The 22,316-nt window shown below is 42.2% G+C and overlaps 1 protein-coding gene across 2 annotated transcripts in view; it reads right to left on the reverse strand.

Annotated features, from left to right (window-relative positions):
• Positions 1 to 22,316, reverse strand: part of glg1a (golgi glycoprotein 1a) — a 105,070-nt gene that overhangs the window by 46,942 nt on the left and 35,812 nt on the right. For both annotated transcript variants that reach the window (XM_079501711.1, XM_079501712.1), the window contains exons 4-6: positions 14,133 to 14,348; positions 3,738 to 3,941; positions 1,403 to 1,474 (exon numbers count right to left, since the gene is read on the reverse strand). In XM_079501711.1, the coding sequence (XP_079357837.1) occupies positions 1,403 to 1,474; positions 3,738 to 3,941; positions 14,133 to 14,348 (492 nt within the window). The remainder of the gene's footprint in view (positions 1 to 1,402; positions 1,475 to 3,737; positions 3,942 to 14,132; positions 14,349 to 22,316) is intronic.

Here is a 22,316-nt window from a genome sequence, read left to right on the forward strand (position 1 = left end):
ACTGTATACCGTGACACAGTGAATGCACAGTCTACGATTTGCAAGTTCTATACCGTAACAGTGCTACTGCATAACCCGCGTTCCCCGCTATTTAATCCAATATTTTACGCTGACGAGATAGTTTTATTACCTTTAGAGCATACGCCGAAGTATTGTGCAGCTTTCAACCACGAAAATCCGGCGAAAAATAGTCCGATGGTTTGTCGTTGATCAGAAGACCAGCGGGCCATGACGATGCGAAACGAAACCACCCTGCGCAGCATGTTGTAGTCTAAACAAAACGGCCCGTTCACATGCATTGGGGCTCAATTTCCCAGAAGCCCTAGCAGCCCAGAGGATGACTTGATTACCGGTTTCGTCATCATAACGCGACGGCCTCGTTCATCACCAGGTCCGGGACAAATCCGCCATTTCTTTTTAATCATAAAACGGCGAATTAAACGCATTAAACAAATAGCGGGTTTAGCGTATTACGCGTGGTGGAACCCTGGATTAAACAATTAGCCGCCGTCAAAGTGTTATTTCATACTTCTGTAGAATGACGGTTTCGTTCGCCAAAGATAAGTATTTTGGTCGAAATGGTCTCTTTATACTGGTTGTACTGTTAACTAACTTTTAAACTAACCATAAAAAAAAACACATGAAACAATATAATGATAATATTGGGTATCGTGATACTGCTTGAAAGAATGTGGTGATTATATTTCGTTACTAAAAAGTTGCAGGAACCCATTTTGGTGTTTTAAGCAGTACATTATGTTATACTTTAGCTATTGAAAAATAGCAGATCTACAAGCTCGTAGCGCGGCACTCGGTGCCGCGTGCGTAGATCTGCTATTTCTGAAAACGTTTTTAACGCAACTCTTTGCTTCTGGGGAGGCCCCTGGAACAACACATTTTCAGATGGGGGTCGGCGGCCAATTACAGATAATTTTTGGGGGTCCTTGACATGAAAATGTTTGAGAACGACTGACATAGAAACATAGGGTTTTTCAGAAAACTGTCAGGATTTAGAAGAAGATATTTGTAGAATCTTCCTCGGGGTCTAAATGGGCGAGTGTATCCGATACTTTTGGGCGACATTGTAGTATGATCGAGTAGGGAATTAATCGAAGAAAAAAAAAGAAAACACAAAAGGTTAGAATAGGGAGATAACAACACCAACGATATGTCGAGGATACTTTTATTTCTACATTGTGGTATTTCTACTTCGACTTCTTCGGTAAACACGTTTTGGAGGCGGTGGTGGGTGGTGGCGGTGGGGGTGGTGGGGTAAATAACTTGGGAGAATAAAAGAGCGTTTCCATTTTTATACAACAATAACAGCGAAATTGTCCCGCCTCATATTGACTCCTGTGTGTGTGTGTGTGTGGAGAAAAGTAATTTGCAGATGATTGCTCACCCTCTCAGACATGGCCTCTTCAAATTTGTGGTTGAAAAGACACTTGTAGACGCGTCCCTCTCCAGCCGGTGTCTGGAAATCACAGATAACAGGTGTTTTTTTTAAAAAACATTTCTCATTCTTTTTTTCCCCCCACCATTTCATACACAGTTTAGTCATCCAGTCGTATGTAATGTGTACAGTGCTACAGTCCTCTATAGGGAGGCTGTAAGACCAATGGTTACCAAACTACACTTTATAACATCAAATGGTAAATGGTGCATTTATATAGCGCCTTTATCCAAGGCGCTTTACATAGATTGTGCATTACATTCACCCATTCACACACACATTCATACACCGATTGCAGCGGAAGCCATGCAAGGTACCAACCAGCACATCGGGAGCAATTTGGGGTTCAGTGTCTTGCCCAAGGACACTTCGACATGTAACAGGAGGAGCCGGGATTCGAACCGCCGACCCATGGATCATTGGACGACCTGCTCTACCTCTTGAGCCACAGTCGCCCTCATCACTCATGGGGTGGGCAACTTCGAATATGGAGAGGGCCACTATACTTCCACATTCACTCCAGATGGCCACGTTGCATATACCGTTGTAGCAAAACAAAATAGCAGATCTACAAGCTCAAAACGCGCCGCACTGCGACACGTTTTGGGTCCGAGTGGTTTAGCATACATAGGCAAAACTACTAGACAGTTAAAACAGAGAATGAGTGAACATAAGAGTTTGATCAGAAGAAATGACCGTGTTGCAGTGCATTTTAATGATCTTAAACATGACATCTCCACGTTTCGCTTTGTTGGTATAGAACAAGTCAAACTTCCAAGAAGAGGTGGTAACCACGATACCCTGTTAAAACAACGTGAGGCCTACTGGATCCACACTCTACAAACCTTACACCCTAAAGGGCTTAATGATGAACTCCTATTAAATGTTATGCTATAGAAGCTGTTGATCTGAACTTCTTGACCAGCCGGTATTATAGGCACTTCAGGTGCTATGTTTTTATTTATTTTTTTATTATTTTCCACTCTTACAGAGTAGGATCTTACATTTGACATTTATTTCTTCCTTGTATGTTATTTGGCATGACATTTATGTAAAATTCTTTTTTCCCCTGTATTATTGTTTTCTGCTATTTACAATGGTATATGAGGAATGTTCACAGAAACACTGCACCTTAAGTCACATGACAAGGTTTTTCACAGCTGTTAACCGTTGAGATAATTACATGCATTTTGATTGGTTGTTTAGACTGTCTGAAATGTATTTAGTGACAATGTCAGCCCATTCTTGAATTAAGCCTGAGGAAGGTCGCAAGACCGAAACGTTGCTTTGCTTTAATAGAAATGCTCTGAACCCAGCAAGTGGCAGTGTGCGGGTGTCCCTCCTTTCACATTGTATATGCCTCGTCATCATCGCACCTGCTCCAAACCTACCGGGTGTTTGGAAGTCATCTCTCTGTAAGGGTCCGAGTGGCAAAAATGTGACATCGAACGGTGGTCCGTGGCTCAAATGGCGAATAAATAATCATGGGCCTCGATATGAAAAAAGGGGTCGACATTTGAAAACCACCACTATAAAACCAGTGGTGGAAAGTAACTAAGTACTTTTACTTAAGTACTGTACTTAAGTACCATTTTGAGGTATTTGTACTTTACTTGAGTACTCCGAGCCAACATTTTTACTTCACTACAATTATTTGAACACTTTAGTTACTAGTTACTTTGGCGATTTTAATTTTGATTAGAAATTAAACCACTTCAACCCTATACATTTCGGCCATTTGAAAATAGCCGATCTACAAGCTCACAATGCGTCGCAACGCGGCGCATTGAGAGCTTGTAGATCGGCTATTTTCAATCGACTTTCTACACATTTTGAACTTGTGAAATGGCACATTCTGCAATATGAATACTTTTAGTCCTTGAAGTACATTTTGATGCCGATACGAAGTAGTTTAAGGCTGAGCTCACACCTTTCATGCAATTCTGTGCTCGTTGGATGCTCGTTGGATGCATGTTGTGTTGTGTCATGGCCGCCCAATGTATTGCCAATGGAGGTCACATGGTTTGACCCAACATTGTGTTGTGTGAGGGGGAGGGGCGCAGTCGTCCGCCCCTCCCCCTCACACAACACAATGTTGGGTCAAACCATGTGACCTCCATTGGAAATGCATTGGGCCGCTGGGCGGCCATGACACAACACCCAACGAGCACAGAGAATTGCATGAAAGGTGTGAGCTCAGCCCTAAATGGCAGCGTTGGTACTTTTACTTAAGACAATATTGAGTACTTTTTTCCCACCACTGTATTAAAAACACACCACTCACGTTCTCACAGAACCTCTCGCGGTCGTCCCGGCAGGAGAAGTAGAGGTACCGGTCCAGGTGGAAGTCGTCCGAGGACAACTCAGCCACGCGCATGATGGACTTCTTGCACTCCTCCTTGATGGACAGAGCCCCCGTCTGCTCCTCGGCCTCCCGGACCAGCCCCTTCTCCAGGCACGCTATCACCCCGCCCTGAGAGTGGATGTCCTGTATGGAGACAGACAGAGAGACCAGTGATGTACAGTTGGGTGTCACCGATATTGTCCCTTATCATTTGACCCATTTAGGCCTGACCTCAACATTTTAAAAAGTCCTTCTAAATCCTCCAGTTTTCTGAAATAAATATTTTCACCTTTTTTTCAAAAATAGCAGACCTACAAGCTCGTAGTGCGCCACTCGGTGGCGCGCTATGAGCTTGTAGATCTGCTATTTTTCAATAGCTAAATTATAACATAATGTTTAAAACACCAAAAGGGGTTCCCGCCCAAAATGGGTTAACTGTCCTTTTGCGCAGATCACGCAAAACTCAGCAAAAAGAAAAGGACAATATCGATGGCCTCCAACTGTAAATAGGTTTTCAATGTAATGAGTCCCGGGATGGTCTTTTAGATGAGTCCCAGGGACATTTTATGAGTCCCACTTCAACAACGTATTTTGCAATTTGTTTTACAAATTGCAGCATTTACGTAACTCCCATTTCATATGGTTATAATGTGGTTATATTCATGTAGAAAACAGAAGAAGAAATGATTATTTTAACTAAAGCTAGCAAAATAAACAGTACAGTAGTACAGTATTGCATCCCGTGGATGCAGAGGTCATTGTTTTATTGCGTCCCTTAACTATAAACTGCATTTTGGGATGCAAAATGCACCCTATTTTAATCTCCGAACTGACAAGGTCATTAAATCACGTTAAGAAATACATCCCGTTATTCATATAAAAAGGGAAAAGTGAAGAAGACCGAGAGATTTAAAAATAGCCGAGGGGAAAAAGCAGAATGTTGTTGTTGTTGCTGCTGCTGCTGCTGCTGCTGCTGGGCGGCTGAGAGCCATCATGTAGAGAGAGAGTAAACAGACACTGGAGACCGACCACAGTCAGGCAAACCTCCTGCTGTCTGTCTGTCTGTCTGTCTGTCTGTCTGTCTACAGACACTGGAGACCGACCACAGCCAGGCAAACCTCCTGCTGTCTGTCTGTCTGTCTGTCTGTCTACAGACACTGGAGACCGACCACAGCCAGGCAAACCTCCTGCTGTCTGTCTGTCTGTCTGTCTGTCTGTCTACAGACACTGGAGACCGACCACAGCCAGGCAAACCTCCTGCTGTCTGTCTGTCTGTCTGTCTGTCTGTCTGTCTACAGACACTGGAGACCGACCACAGCCAGGCAAACCTCCTGCTGTCTGTCTGTCTGTCTGTCTGTCTGTCTGTCTACAGACACTGGAGACCGACCACAGCCAGGCAAACCTCCTGCTGTCTGTCTGTCTGTCTGTCTGTCTACAGACACTGGAGACCGACCACAGCCAGGCAAACCTCCTGCTGTCTGTCTGTCTGTCTGTCTGTCTGTCTGTCTGTCTACAGACACTGGAGACAGGCCACAGCCAGGCAAACCTCCTGCTGTCTGTCTGTCTGTCTGTCTGTCTGTCTCTCTCTCTACTGCAACACAGAAACCTTAAATCTACCTTACGTCTACTACAGCAGGGGTTCCCAAAAGCCCCCCAAAGTGACACTAATCAGCCCTGCGGACCCCCATTAGAAAAGATATGTCAGGGACCTCCATACGAGAAGATTTTCACGGCTCTAGCAGTGATTCTCAACCCGTTTAATTTCAAGGACCCCCCAGTTTGACATGCATTAGTCTACGGGACCCCATTTAACCCATTTTGACCTGAGATCAGATTCTATAAATGTCTTCTACATCCTGACAGTTTTCTGAAAAAGCTATGTTTCTATGTCAGTTGTTCTTCGATTTTTCAAAAATAGCAGACCTACAAGCTCGTAGCGCGCCACCCGGTGGCGCGCTACGAGCTTGTAGATCTGCTATTTTTCAATAGCTAAAGCATAACATAATGCTAACACCAAAAGGGGTTCCCGCCCAAAATGGGTTAAATGGCATTTCTTTCTCTGGGACCCCCAATTTATATGGTAAAATCAATGTTAATTTAACTCTGAGAGCGTACAAATGGAACCAAATGGACCCGTTAGGGTCCATTTGGTTCCATTTGTACACTCTCAGAGTTAGACCCATAAGGGTCCATTTCGTTCCAAACTATCATTTAGCTGGGGACCCCCTGGAACTCCCGGGACCCCAATTTGGGAACCGTCAATGTTTTTTTATTTATTTAACCTTTATTTAACCAGTAAAAAAAAACACATTGAGACTAAAGTCTCTTTTACACAGTGTGAACTGACCTAGAGAAATAAGTGACACAGCTCTGCCAGTAACAATAAATACTGGACAATAACAGGACAGGCCTGCAACGCTCACTGTGTCTACCGAACGGATTGCGGAGCGGTCTTGATAACGGAAGGTCGCCAGTTCGAATCAGCGGTCCGACACGTTAAAATTACCACCGCTGAAGTGCCCTTGAACAAGGCATTGAACCACTACGATGAAATGTTATATGAGCAGGGCCTGGCTGGAAACAAGTTCTTGAGCTTAGCCCAGATACCCTGGGTAAATATAGTAATCATTTCATTTCATTTCATTTCATTTCATTTCATTTCACAACAACAGTACTGGACAACAGCATGTTGTTTTTTTGTAAATAAATGTCCTACTTCCTTGAGAGTAGAATGCAGAAATAGCGAAAATGTTGTGTTTTGTGATGTTTTCAAGGTTTGCAATGTTTAGTCTATGTCTTTTGTGTTGTCCATGTATGTTGATATGGTACATTTGTTTTGTCTACCGTTTACCTGTACAGTAATGATTGTGACATGTACGGCGGTGGACAAAAGTATTGGCACCCTTGCATTTTTTTCCAGAAGACTCAACACGTCGAACGTCTTCCAGCAGGACAACGACCCAAAACACATAATTATCAAGAAGCACCCAGGAATGGTTTAACAGAAAGAGCTGGGCTGTTCTAAAGTGGCCGGCAATGAGTCCAGATCTCAATCCCATTGAACACCTGTGGAGGGATCTGACAATGGCAGTTGGAAGAAGGGCAGCCTTCTAATCTGGGTCAACTGGAGCAGTTTGCAAAAGCAGAGTGGGCCAAACTGCCAGTAGAGAGGTGGAGGCATCTCATTGAAACCTATAGGAAGCGTTTGACAGCAGTTATTTTCGCCAAAGGCTGTGCTACCAAATATTGAATTTATAAAAGGTGTCAATAATTTAATAATCTATTATTTCAAATTAAACATTAAGTTCTGCTTAAAAAACAAAGCTTCTGTACTATTATTAGTTCAATAAAGAATTGTGGAGACCAAATACAAACCAATTTCAACGTATCGAGTCGTTTGCTCTTTATGTGCAAGGGTGCCAATATTTTCGGCTGTATGTGTTGGTAGTGGTACCCCCTCGAAAACGCGATGGTACATCATGTTTTTTTTTTTTTCCTAATAAAGAACTTGAACCATCATTGGTCTCTTTTCCTGAAAAATAAGTAATTTTTTTGGACATAGAAGGTTTCCAGCGACAGCACCAACATCATGTGGCGACTGACTGTTTGGACACGGGGGGAGCAAACCAAGCTGACAGCTTTACAAACCAACATCAACAAGCAACACTTGTCATCCAGTTGGCCAATTAGCACTGAAGCGTTGCAAAAGTGTATATCCATCTCACTTAATTAGAATATTTTGTAAAAGTTAATTTTCTTCTGTAATAAAATTCAAAAAGTGAAACTTTCATATTATTCTCAATTCATTGTGCATAAAGTGAAGTATTTAAAACCTTTTTTTGTTTTAATATCGATGATTATGGCGTTACAGCTCATGAAAATCCTATCTCAATGAATTAGAATATTTTACGAGACCACAAAGACAATGTTTTTTTAAACGAGAAATGTCGACCATCTGAAAAGTATATTAATGTATGCAGTTAATACTTGGTCTGGGCTACTTTTGAAGAAATTATTTCATCAATGGGGCGTGGCATGGTCGGTGATCAGTCTGTGGCACTGTTGATGTGTTATGGAAGCCCAGGTTTTCTTTGATAACAGCCGTAAATTAATTTGTATTGTTCAGTCTCATGTCTCACGCCTTCCTCTTGACAATACAACCATAGATTCTCTGTGGGGTTCAGGTCAGGCCGGTTGGCTGGTCAGTTAAGCACAGTAATACCATGGTCAGTACACCAGTTAGTAGTGGTTTTGGCTCTGTGGGCAGGTGCCAAATCGAGCTGGAAAGGAAAATTAGCATCTCCATGAAGCTTGTCAACATACTGAAGCACAATGTACTCTAAAAAGATGGCTGTGTTGAAACCATTGTTACGTTTCCACTGTCAGTGGATCAACAACATGCAGATAACATGGCCTAAATCAGCACTGCGTTGTGTCATGTCCAGAGTCTCAACACAACCGTCTATTATGATATTTTACAGCACTGTGTGCCTCCGTACATTGACAAGCTTTATGTTGATGCTGAATTTCCTTTTCCAGCAGCACTTGGCACCTGCCCACAGAGCCAAAACTACTAGTAACTGGTGTACTGACCATGGTATTACTGTGTGACTTAACTGACCAGCCAACTGGCCTGACCTGAACCCCACAGAGAATCTAGGTTGTATTGTCAAGAGGAAGGTGTGATTGTGAGACATAAGACTGAACAATACAAATTCATTTACGGCTGTTATCAAAGCAAACCATTGAGAGAGGATTTTTAGATTTGTATGAGCTGTACGCCATAATCATCGCTATTAAAACAAAAAAAGGTTTTAAATACTTCACTTTATGCACAATGAATTGAGAATATATGAAAGTTTCACCTTTTGAATTATATTACAGAAGAAAATTAACTTTTACTAAAATATTCTAATTCAGTGAGATGGAGCTGTATATCGTTTCTTGGATCCCCCGGGAGGACTTTAACCCATTTTGGGGCGGGAACCCCTTTTGGTGTTAGCATTATGTTATGCTTTAGCTATTGAAAAATAGCAGATCTACAAGCTCATAGCGCGCCACCGAGTGGCGCGCTACGAGCTTGTAGGTCTGCTATTTTTTTTTTTTTTTAATCATGAAAATGTGGCCCAAATCCTGACAGAAAACTGTCAGGATTTAGAAGACATTTTATGAATTTCGACGTCAGGCCTAATGGGTTAACAGGGGGGGGCGGGTGGGGGTGCGCGCGCTCAAATACGGAGCATGTCAAACGGAGCCGCACTAAACACACAGCGCACACAGTGGCCGCTCCAATATGGCACAGAAACCCATTAGAAAAGACATAGGCTAGCTAGGCTACACATCAAAACACACACTTTAGACCAGAAAAGAGAACGCAACAGACAGACGAGGGCCACGAGGCATAATTGGCACAGCACACTGAGCGCAGCGCAGCGCAACGGCTCCTCCAGCCATTATGAACACAATACAAAATACCTTGTGTACCTTCAGAACACAATAGAAGACACAGGTCATAGCTATAATTAACATTATTGCAGCCAGCAGGAGTTTTGGCACATCATCAGATCAGAATACAATCTGCTATTACCGTGAACATTTCCTCCTCCTCCTCCTCCTCCGACAACAACTCCAAGCATAACGTCCTCAAGCTTCGTCTTTTCTGAGCCTGCATGCCAACAACTCGCACTGACCGGAGACGGAGAGATTCATGCGTCCCGCGCGTAAAGCTGGTCACTGTCAGCACGGGGGCGGGGCGGGGGAGGATACAGTTTGGGGAGAAAGTTTGAACGCTTCTCTGAACTTCTCTGACAGTTCAGCCAGTCAATTAGTGGGACACGCTGAGAGCGCACATCAAAAGGAGAACACAGCTGCAGGTTGTTAATTAAGGCTGTGGCTGAACTCCGATGCAAAGGGAAATAATTACTTATGTCCGTGACAATAACCAATCCTACAGTTTGAATTGTGTACACACACGCACACAGAGCAAAAATAATATGGGGAAAACAAATGAAAGGGTTTTTTTCTTTTACTTCTAATTTGAATCGACTTGTTACTCGTGTTAATGAAGTCGATGCGTCACACACACACACACACACACACACACACACACACACACACACACACACACACACACACACACACACACACACACACACACACACACACACACACACACACACACACACACACACACACACACACACACACAACACACACAACACACACACACACACACACACACACAAACACTCTTAGAGTTTATATCCAACTTGTAAAGTGGTGGATCTCAAATGTTTGGACAGAAGAGATATTTAAGCCCAATTTAAAGCGCAAATAACATGCATTTTAAAACTGCTTTTAATATCATATTGTCTATGTCCCTCAAAGTTATTTCTAATGGTTTGAGCCTCAATCACCACTCTGATATAACCAGTCCTTGTCATTTCTTTCTGGACTTTGAAAGCAGTTTTAGCTGCAGTACCACAATGTCCTGAGGTGGTGGGGGTGCTGATATGCAGATTATTTAACACATTGAGAGCCAACGCAAAACTGCCCAAAATCACTTTCACCTAGAAAATCCATTCACATTTTTTATAATTCAGCTGACTGTGGAGACACATGCTGGAACTTTTTACTTTGAAATGTTTTATAGTTTCTGAGTTATTTAATTTAAACGCCAAATGCATTCTCAATGGCGAAAACACAAACTTTGGCACCACGTGTCAAAAAAAAAAGAAAAAAAAAAAGTGTTTTGATTTTTCTGATAAAAAAATATATATATATATATATATATATATATATATATATATATATATATTTTTTTTTTTTTCCCAAATACGTCCACAGACGTCTTGGGCTATGCACGTGCGGTAATACCCAGGACGTCCACAGACGTTTTGGGCACAAAATGTGTTTTAATATCCGAGTCATTATAATACTGATGCTAGATACAACCAGGCTTGTTTGCATTCCATGCCAGCTTGGAAAATCAACAATGGTGGTGCATTGTAAACAAAGTGGAAATGCAAATTTGGAACTAAAGACTGAAGAAGAGGAGGAATTATACAGAGAAGGGTGACATTGATGACATCACGATGAGGACAAAAACAGTTGAGCTGTTCCTGAGAGCAATTTCCATTAAAGCACCCATATGATATGAATGCCTGATTGTTCAAAATTGGTTATTTGTGGGGATAGAAAACACATATGAGGCACCTATAGCTTTTAACCACTTTAACCATTATTTAAAACTATCTGTTGAAAAATAGTAGATCTACAAGCTACGAGCTTGTAGGTCTGCTATTTTAGAAAAATCGTGAAAATTGAGTGCAAATCTTTGAATATATATGCATTCCCAGACAACGGTTTCAACTCAAAAATGTGCTTCTGGGGAGGTCCCTGGAACTACATATTTTCAGATGGGTGGTCCGCGGCCAAATCATCATCATCATATCATATCATCATCATATCATCATACTATAATTAACCGAATGTCTGAATGTGTGTCTGTGTGTCTGTCTGTCAGAAACATCGCCTTATCTCCTCACCGCCTGTACCAATCGCTCCCACTTTTCACACAGGCATTGACCATAATAATATGGAGTTCTTAACGAAGCCCTTTTTCCAATTTAACAAATTATAAATAATTAATGAATTTATTAGTGAATTAAAAACGGCAATATCTCACAACGGGTAAGGGCTAGTACAGATAATTCTGGGGGACATAGAAACATGGGGTTTTCAGAAAACTGTGATTAGAAAACAAAAAACATTTGTTTTAGTTCTCAGGTCTAAAAGTGGTAAAAAAATAAATGGTAAAAGTGGTAAAAAAATAGTGGTGCTAAAACAGACAGCAATTCACACAAATCAGCACCAGGGAAGCTGGGATAAACTCAAATAAGCCAGCAGCGTGGCAAATTCCCGATAATGAAACGGAGAATTGGTTCCTGCCGAGGAAGAAAGATTATTCGCTGAGAGAGTCCTAAATTGCGACGTCTTATCACGACCCCGTATCCCACAATTAGGCCATGGCGAACAGGCTTATGTGATTTAGCTTGGCACAGCGCCAGCCGGCAAGGGGAATGAATGTACGCTGATAACGATGACACTTTCTTTCATCAGTGACTGTTTTGGACTATGCTTTTAATCAAGTGAAACGTTGTATTAAAGGAGCATTCAGTGATTTGGGTGATTTGGAAAACCACCCGGTCCGCCCCGGTAACAAAATGTGCACATGCACGCTCTACAGTGGGGGGGAAGTGCAACAGGCCAACAGCATGTGCACCAAGGCCCGCCCCCACTCGATCATGATTGGAGGAAGGCCCCTCTCATCCTGATTGGATGAAGGCTTTGCCACCCGCCACCAAAACTGAAACTAGGGTTTTTTGACCCCAGGGGCTCACTGGGGACAGGGAGGAACTCCTTATATGGTCAGCACACTCTATAGTAGGGAGGATTATCCAGAAAAAATGAAAAAATAAGTGATATTTGAATTAAGTCAAATCACTGAATTTTTTTTTTTTTTTTTTTTAAACTTTTTTCTAAACTTTTTTTTTTTTTTATATATATAATAGAAATGCTGGCCACTGGTCTGCGTTTCTATCGTAGTGTACTGGCATGGATTGTGTTGTGAACCCATTTAGACCTGAAGACGATTCTACAAATCCTAACAGTTTTCTAGTAGTTTTCTAGTTTTCCAGTGGTTCTCATCTCAAACATGTTCATGTCAAGGAGCCCCAAAAATATATGTAATTGGCCGCCGACCACCATCTGAAAACATGTTGTTCCAGGAACCCCTCAGAAGCAGAAGATTTGAGTTAAAAAACGTTGGCTCTGAAAGAATATACACATTCAAAGTTTTGCACCACATTTTTCACGATTTTTTTCAAAAATAGCAGACCTACAAGTTCATAGCGCGGCACTCGGTGCCGCGCTATGAGCTTGTAGATCTACTATTTTTCAATAGCTAAAGTATAACATAAATGCTTTAAAAACACCAAAAGGGGTTCCCGCCCCAAAATGGGTTCAAACCGGCTGGGTATATTTTCCACAGCCTCCATAGAGACACTGGTGCCAGTAGGAATGGCCAATTAGTACCTTTGAGCTGCAGGTTTGTGTCCGAAAGGACTTGCAAGTGAGTGCCAGCTGCAAGTAGATATGGCTTCAGTAAAAGTGTCTTGCTATAAAAGGACATACAGTACATATCTGCCAGGAGATGGAACCTGTGACCTTTCTATTAATACGGCTTTTTATCTCTTTATATCAATATGAAACGGTTACGCTGAAAACCAACTTTTAGTCCTGTCCCAGTTGCCAGGCAACGCCTTTGTCACCCCCGGCACCGGGAGACGTGTGCGCGCGCCCCCGTAGTGTCCCATTAAAAGCAGATCTTCTTTGGCTGTTATCATCATCATCATTAAACGTCACATGCCAAGTTTCTGTTACAATACACGTGCACAACAGAGCTGCGCAAAAGATCGTGGTTTTCGCCACGGAAAACCGCAGTTTGGGTGAATTTGGGACAAATAGCTATTATTATTGGATAAACCGAGGGGGGAAATCTCGGTGTGCGTGCGTTAGTACTTTAAGTATTTTAATATTCATTCAAATACTATAGTCATTTTCCATCAGGCACAAGTTAGCCGCCTACTGCACGTTGCCGACAAGGGGTCCTTCAACGTCCAAACGAAACACACAGCGGACTCGAGACTGAAGGCAGGCGGCTTTAGAGAGAGAGAAACTTAAAACAACATAAAAAAAAAAAAAAGTTGAACTTGTAGGTCTGCTATTTTTGAAAAATCGTGAAAATGTGCCTCAAATCTATTCTTTCAGAGTTTCAGTTTTTAACTCAAATCTTTGCTTCTGGAGGGGTCCCTGGAACAACATATTTTCAGATGGGGGTCGGTCGGCATATTACATATAATTTTTGGGGTCCTTGACATGAAATATTGAGCACCACTGATATAGAAACATCTGTTTTTCCAGGAAAAAAATACATTTTTTAAATTTCGACATCAGGCCTAAATGGGTTAATTCATTGAGACCTGGAACGCATCCATGTCACGTTAGCGTTTAACCACATTAACCATTAACCCATTTTGGGGCGGGAACCCGTTTTGGTGTTTTAAACATTGTTATAATTTAGCTATTGAAAAATAGCAGATCTACAAGCTCATAGCGCGCCACCGAGTGGCGCGCTATGAACTTGTAGGTCTGCTATTTTTGAAAAATCGTTAAAATGTGCCTCAAATCTTTCCGAAAATTGTCATGATTTAGAAAACTTTTTTTTTTAAATTTCGACGTCAGGCCTGAATGGGTTAAAAAAAAAGGTCATACCTTATCGCCGGTGGTGATGCTTCCGCAGTGCAGCGAGTTGATGTCGTCTCGACACTTGTCCATGAAGCCACAGATGAGCCGGTAGTCGCTGAACACGATGCTGGTCATCTTGGTGATGTACTGGTTGCACTGGTACTCGCTGATGTTGGCCCGGTGCTCCACCAGGCACGACACCAGGTAGCCCTTCCCACGCTCCTCCGACGCACACTCCTTAATCTGCAGAATAATAATAATAATAATAACACTTTAGCACCTTTCATGACATGAAATGCAGCTCAAACTGCTTTACAGAGCAATGGAGCAAAATAGAAAACCAAATTTTTTTGAGGCTTGGGTTGTGTAGTTACCTTGCCATGATGTAACTCCAAATGTGGACAAGCAATACAAAATAACTGCTCCAGTGATTAGAAATTGATGATTCAAAATATGCTCCTCATTGACTTACTTACTTTTAGTACGTACACAAACACAAAGTTGATTCAATATACAGACAATATAGAGCATCACCAAAACTCATGTGGTTTTATTTTTTCATAAAAAAATGTTAACTTCCAGGTGATTTGTCCATTTTATTAGGAAGAAAACCCGGACTCCGGATTCAGTCCAGATCTTCAAATAGTAAAATCAACAGGAAGTTAACATTTTTAGGAAAAAAATAAAACCACATGACCCAAACCTCAAAAAAGTGGTCTTACACTTTAAGGCATAAGACGACATTACAATAATAGCAGTAATGCAATACAGTGAGGACATGAATAACGAGGATTTTAAAAGCTCAACTAAAAAGCAAGAGTGTAGAAGTATGCCTTGAGCTGTGCTTCAGAAATGTCTACAGAGGCTGCCTGTCGAAGGTACAGAGGGAGTTTGTTCCACGTCGTCGGCCCGTAGAAGCAGCCTCACTGTTTTAACCCATTTAGACCTGAGAACTGACTTTTCAATCATTGGTTCCCAACCGTTTTATACTGAAGTACCACCTCAGAACATATTTGGCTCTCCAAGTACCACCATAATAACTGATGTTAAAATACAGGAGCGTAGACCTGGCCTTTTTGTTCCATTCCTGCTGCTCTGACAAAACTTAACATCCTCACACCTGATGATATTTCTAATCCGTTCTCAAATTTTCTATTAATGGCTAGGTGTGCTGTCATGCTCATGTCAGCACGACTGGATAGCCTGTTTCAACCAATTGCTTAGTCAGAAGAACTACCTGTAGAAATATAAATATTTCATTCCACTTTTGTCTTTTTTTCTCCTTTTTTGGGCGACTCCTCTGTGTGTACCACCAGAGGGGGGCTCAAGTACCACTAGTGGTGCTAGTAACAGTGGTTGGGAACCTCTGTTTTAAATCAGACAGTTTTCTGATAAACCTATGTTTCTATGTCAGTGGTGCTCAACCTTTATCATGTCAAGGACCTCCAGAATTATCTGTATTTGGCAGCGACCCCCCCCCCCCCCCCCCCCCATCTGAAAATATGTAGTTCCAGAGACCCCCCAGAAGCAAAGATTTGAGTTAAAATGTTCGCTCTGAAATAATATATATTCAAAGATTTTTCAAAAAATAGCAGATCTACATGGTCGTAGCGTGGCGGTGCCGCGCTATGAGCTTGTAGATCTGCTATTTTTCAATAGCTATAGTTTAACATAATGCTTAAAACACCAAAAGGGGTTCCCGCGGCCCTGAATGGGTTAAGTAGCCATTTTTTTAGGAACATGGAGCAGGCCAGCAGTGGGACGTCCTGAGGGGGACGGTTTGGACTAAGTTTGGACTAAGTTTGCAGGACGACGCACACAGAAAAATGGCTATTCTACAAGGCTGTATTACGGTACGGTGTATTAAAGCAAGAATAAAATCTCATGACTGAAAATGCTTGTATGACCGAGTGCGATTTGTGAAACGACAATAACTTTCTTAGGGATGGAAGTTGTTTACGTGTGCCTGTGGATTGTATTAATATTTAACAGATGACACCTGTTAACACTCCGATTGCCCGGGGTCATTTCATCTGTAGCCAAAACACTCTAAAGGCGATCGACAACAACAGGAGGCATGATTAAATCTAACGCGACTAGCGACTGGACAGCGGGGGGGCCTTCTAACACAGGATCTTTTCTTAGAATTGGACGGGATGATTTAGATCGCGAGTTAATAACGTTTTAAGATTTTCGTTGTCGTCGGCTAAACAGGGGGGGGAGGGGGGGGCATTTTCGATGACGTCCCACTGTTGTGCAACATCGAGGATTGCGCAACAGGCTGTGGATCGATGCGATCGGTTTTCAGATCAATAAACTTGGTCTTTTGGATAAAACTTCGTCCCGGGGCGATTAACCCATTTTGGGGCGGGAACCCTTTTTGGTGTTAGCCTTATGTTATGCTTTAGCTATTGAAACAAAGCAGATCTACAAGCTCATAGCGCGCCACAGAGTGGCGCGCCACCGAGCTTGTAGGTCTGCTATTTTTGAAAAATCGAAGAACGACTGACATAGAAACATAGCTTTTTCAGAAAACTGTCAGGATGTAGAAGCCATTTTTAGAATCTGATCTCAGGTCAAAATGGGTTACCGTAATCCATTGGAACACAGGTTTTCTTTTTCCATTTCCCGAAAAGTAACAGAAAAGGTATCCATCCAGCCCGACAGCGACGATATGCTTAGGGGGCTCATGACATTTTAGTTGATTAATTGTCACACAAACAAGTGCAATTAATGATTTAATCGTGTTTCAGAACGTCAAATAAATAAGCGTTTCGCCATTTGGGCTTCGTAAACTAACATTGCACAGGGCAGATATGACAAAATAATTAATTACATTTAACCCGTTTTGACCTGAGATCAGATTCTAAAAATGTCTTCTACATCCTGACTGTTTCTATGTCAGTCGTTCTTCGATTTTTCAAAAATAGCACACCTACAAGCTCGTAGCGTGCCACTCGGTGGCACGCTATGGGCTTGTAGATCTGCTATTTTTCAATAGCTAAAGCATATCATGATGCCGACACCAGAAGGGGTTCGAGAAGCATTGCTATATAAACAAGTCAGACCTCCCAGATCAGCAGACACTTGTAGCCCTATTAAGCAAGACGAAAAACCCATGCGGTAATACAGATTTCGCCCTCGCTCTGCGCCTTTTCGTATTATGGAAGCCGTGGTGAGCGCTCACTCATATGGAATACCACGTTCCTGCATAATTTAGCATTGGGGGAGTGTCCATATGTTAATTATTTTCGCTTTGCGCTAATTTGCTATTAAGCCCCTTGACCTAAAAACACTCAGCGCATACCGATTCCGCCTGGGTCTGACCACGTCTTAAAAGCAAAAAGCACTGTTTGATTTTACCCTTGAGCGGCTCTGGAGTGCTGCTGGAGTGTTGCCATGTCTGTTTATTATAAGCGGCTTCTTTTTCTGCAAAGTTGCTTGTAAATATTGGTAGTTGTGGTTGCTTTTCTTGTTTCTAAAGTGCTTATTTGGGCTTTTCTCCTAATGTTGTTTAAACCAGTGATCCTCACACAGCGACATTCCCATGTCAAGGACCCCCAGATGAATGCATTTGGCCAACTAAGCCAGTGACCCCCATGACAGATTTGTGTTTTTAAATGTTTCAATAACATTTTTCAAAAATATTCTTATTGTCACTTTTTTCAAAGATTACTTTTGAAAATAGCAGATCTACCAGCTCACAATGCATCACATTCATTCATTAAAACAATGAACTCTGACTGCAGGGGGATATATATTTATAATGATCATTATAACAATGTGCAAGAAAATATGTAAAAAGAAGGAAGAACTTTATTCATTATTTATTTGTGGACAATCAAAAGATGCTGGAAATTTTAATGTGGTGTCATTAAAATGAATCTTGATATGGCAGACTCACTATCTAGAAAAAGAAAACATGGCACTTCATTTAAAATAGGTTGCAGACCCCTGTTATATGCGATTCTTTAGGGAGTATGTTTATAGACCTATTTACTTGTTTCTATGAGACATGGCAACAGCAGGAGACGAGCTTTCTCGCTCAAACGTTCAAACGTTGAGATTGTAAAGGGTCATATATCGCTCATTTCTCAACCTTTAAAAAAAATTAAAACATCTCCATAATCACTGGGAAGTTAGCTTTCATATGCTGTATCACACCCGACTCAATTCTTCTTCAATAATATGCTACGAGCGAAGACCATAACATTGGGGCCGCAGCAATACGCATGGCGCACGTATGGCATTTCAACTCATTCCTTCGTCGTGACTCGAATGAAATAAAATAAAATAAACGTTATTTTACTGGTGTTTCTCAATAGAAACAAATAAAGAGCGTGTGTGCAACAGTCAGTGCATATACGTGCATGCACTATAGGCTATATTTCCTCCTTGTCGGGATGCAACCCACTCTCCGAGCTGAGCTCTTCACAGCCCGTTTGTCTTTCATATTATTCTTATAATATTTGATATTATAAACACTCATGGTTCTCTCATTTCTCAACCGTTTTTTAAAATGTAAAAATCCCCATATTCCTTAGGAATCTTGCTTTCATTCGCTGTATGGTACATGGTTCTATTTTTATCGAATTAAACAATATCAAACGAACTTGTATGTTCGGGGGTTAGACGATTCTGGGAACATTACGCATGGATTGCCAATTTGCCAGCCAATGCTGCGTATCTACTCGCAGTTCCATTCCGATCTGAAAGGTATAGGTAGGTGCCATTTCAAAGTCTTAGTTATTCATTTATGAATCAAATCAACTAGAATAAAGATTTTTACAGCTGTTTTTCATGCTTAGAACAGAAACAAATTAAGTGATGATGTGCGTATATCTCCCTCCCTTAGCATATGGCTGCGCCGCTGTAATGACTTTCCAATGAAAACTGCAAGTTACTTAACAAAATAGAGACATAGGCCTACAAGCTATGCACATCATGGCTGTGACAGCTTGTGGATCTGTTCTTTGGAGGCATAAAGGTGACAGCATGCAGTGCAATATGAATAATTAACCCAAATGTGACAAAGTCATGTCATGTCTATGGTGCCAGTCTGCAGAAATGTAATACCACTTGCCGAAAAGGGCGCATCATCAGCTGGTGTCGTAAAGAGAATAGTACGGACATGTTCATTGGGTAAGCCTCAAAACTCCCTGAAACACTCCCATGACTAATTCAAGGCCGTTTTGCTCACACCACGGGGTGTCGAAAGCGCTTCTTACCTGGCCCATAATTGTAATATGACATTGCACCCGCCCCCACGTCTTAAAAACTGTAAAATTATATGTAATTAGATTCCACTTGCTTAATAGGGCCCTTGGTCTCCCAACGCCGGGGGATCCACGGAGCACGTTGTTGCGCCGTGTTTGGATCAATGGATGGAGTCAGAAATATGGGGTGCATGCGTTTGGTCCGACTAGTCATTGGTCCGAAACACGACAACCCACCCACCAAACCCTAACCTAACCATAACCGCAAGCACGGTAGCAGGCGCTAGTCCGAGGTGCGGACGCATGTCGAACCAATGCTCCGTCGGACCATAGTATGCCTCCCAGAAATATGAACAGGGGGGCCCAACGGGTGACGTGTCCAGTCGGCAGTGGAGCACCCTTCGTCGATTAGAAAAGGGAATATTGCCTGCGTTGACGCGACGCTGACGGACAGACACCCGGCGGGCTTCAGTGGAGCCTTCAGCGTAACTGTACCTAGACTCAAGAGGAATGTGGACCGGTTCTAACCCATTTTGATTCTAAAAATGTCTTCTACATCCTGACAGTTTTGTGAAAAAGCTATGTTTCTGTGTCAGTGGTTCTTCGATTTTTCAAAAATAGCAGACCTACAAGCTCGTAGCACGCCACTCGGTGGCGCGCTATGAGCTTGTAGATCTGCTATTTTTCAATAGCTAAAGCATAACATAATGCTAACACCAAAAGGGGTTCCCGCCCAGAATGGGCTAATCTCTGGAAGACGGCAGCAGCATAGTGTGCAGCCGTCTCCCAAGACACATTTCTCCAGAAAAGGGAGACTAAATAAAAGTAACCTATGTTTACGCTTTGAAACAAGCAGGGTTGCAAATGAAGAACACCCGTTTGTTTTGGGGAAGTCACCCACAGCACTGGTGGATATGTGCCCAAGACGTCTGTGGACGTCTTTGAAAAAAAGAAATGAAAAAAAATATTTTTTTTATTAAATAAAAAAAAAACAAAAAAAACAATGATTTTTTTTTCTTTTTTTAATACGTGGTGCCAAAGTTTGTGTTTGCCATTGAGAATGCATTTGGCGTTTACATTAAATAACTCAGAAACTATAAAACATTTCAAAGTAAAAAGTTCCAGCATGTGTCTCCACAGTCAGCTGAATTATAAAAAATGTGAATGGATTTTCTAGGTGAAAGTGATTTTTGGGCAGTTTTGTGTGGGCTCTCAATGTGTTAAAGCACTGACCTACTTTCAATGATAGAGAGGGGGGGGGGGGGGGGAGTGGACCAAGTATATAGACACCTGGAGTATCACAATGTGGTCACACACTGCATTGTGTGAGCGTGTAGAGGGGGGGGGGGGGGAGTGGACCAAGTATATAGACACCTGGAGTATAGACCCCTGTGACCTCACAATGTGGTCACACACTGCATTGTGTGAGCGTGTAGAGGGGGGGGGGGGGGGGGGGGGGGGGGGGGGGGAGTGGACCAAGTATATAGACACCTGGAGTATAGACCCCTGTGACCTCACAATGTGGTCACACACTGCATTGTGTGAGCGTGTAGAGGGGGGGGGGGGGGGGGGGAGGAAGGGGCGACACTAGGGATGTAACGATACATTTCAACAGCGATACGATATGTATCGCGATACATGGTTGACGATACGATACATGGACGATATTGGTTTAAACGAATTCATTAAAACACCCTCTTTTTCTTTTTTCTTAAAAAAATGTGCTAAATAGTAAATACCACGCACAAAAATGTAGTATTGACACAATCGATTATATGCATAGCAAAAGGATTCGACACCGATTATTTGCATTGCAAAACGATACGATGCATGGTCAATGTTGCCGTTTTCATTTCGATATACTTTGATTCTTGATTTTTCAATGCAGTTACTATATCGTTACACCCCTAGGCGACACCATGGAAACCCAGTCAGGTTTAAGTTAGCCTGGAACTCACCTATGCTTTCTATGGCATAGGCAGCTCCCGGCAGGATCCGCCGGGAGAAACTATGCGCAGCTGCTGGACATGAGACTAATTAATTAGAGCGACAGAGAGAGAGAGGAGTGTGTGTGTGTGTGTGTGTGTGTACATGTGTGCGTGTGTGCGTCAATTTAACAAAGGTGCAGACGATCAGAAATCAGCAGAGAGTGAGAGATGTTTGCGCTACTCTATGCCGAATTGAAGTGGACTCGGACCCAGACTTTTTTTTTCTCCCTGGAAAAAAAAAAAAAACGTCTGGGTTTCCGAGGCTAGGTTTAAGTAGTCTTGCGTAGCGAGACATCTATTCCACATACACAATCTCTGAATGATATATACTGTACTGTAGACTCAGAGTCTGGAACTAGTAACGACATCTCAAAATTTGAGAGCGGAAGCCGCCACCTGTTCATCATTTCCTTCTTTTTTAGACATTTCTGATAAGCAGCAAGCTATATACGCTTCAATAATTTTGACAACTTTGTACGACTAACGACGAAACGGAAGCGGGGAGGAGGGAGGCGTCACATCCTCTGGTGAAACGGAAGCTCTGAAAATGATCACACTGTGTGACAGAAGCCTTTCGAAAATTGTGAGGCGCAACAGTCTGGCTCACGAGACTATGTTTAAACCATTCTGGGCGGTAACCCCCGTTGGTGTTTTAAGCATTATGTTACACTTTAGCTATTGAAAAATAGGTCTGCTTTTTTTTTTTTTTATCGTGAAAATGTGGCGCGAATCTTTGAATATATATTCTTTCAGAGCGAACGTTTCAACTCAAATCGTTGCTTCTTGGAGGGGGCCCTGGAAGTTGGAACAACATATTTTCCAGATGGGGGTCGGCAGGCAATTCCATATATTTTTGGGGGTCCTTGACATGAAAAGGGTTGAGCACCACTGACATAGAAACATGGGGTTTTTCAGAAAACTGTTTCTGAAAAATTCAGAAGACATTTGTAGAATCGTCCTCAGGTGGAAATGGGTTGAACAACCAGTTTCAGAGCTCCATTTGCCCA

The sequence above is a fragment of the Electrona antarctica genome, assembly GCF_951216825.1.
Source record: "Electrona antarctica genome assembly, chromosome: 5".
Taxonomy (NCBI): domain Eukaryota; kingdom Metazoa; phylum Chordata; class Actinopteri; order Myctophiformes; family Myctophidae; genus Electrona; species Electrona antarctica.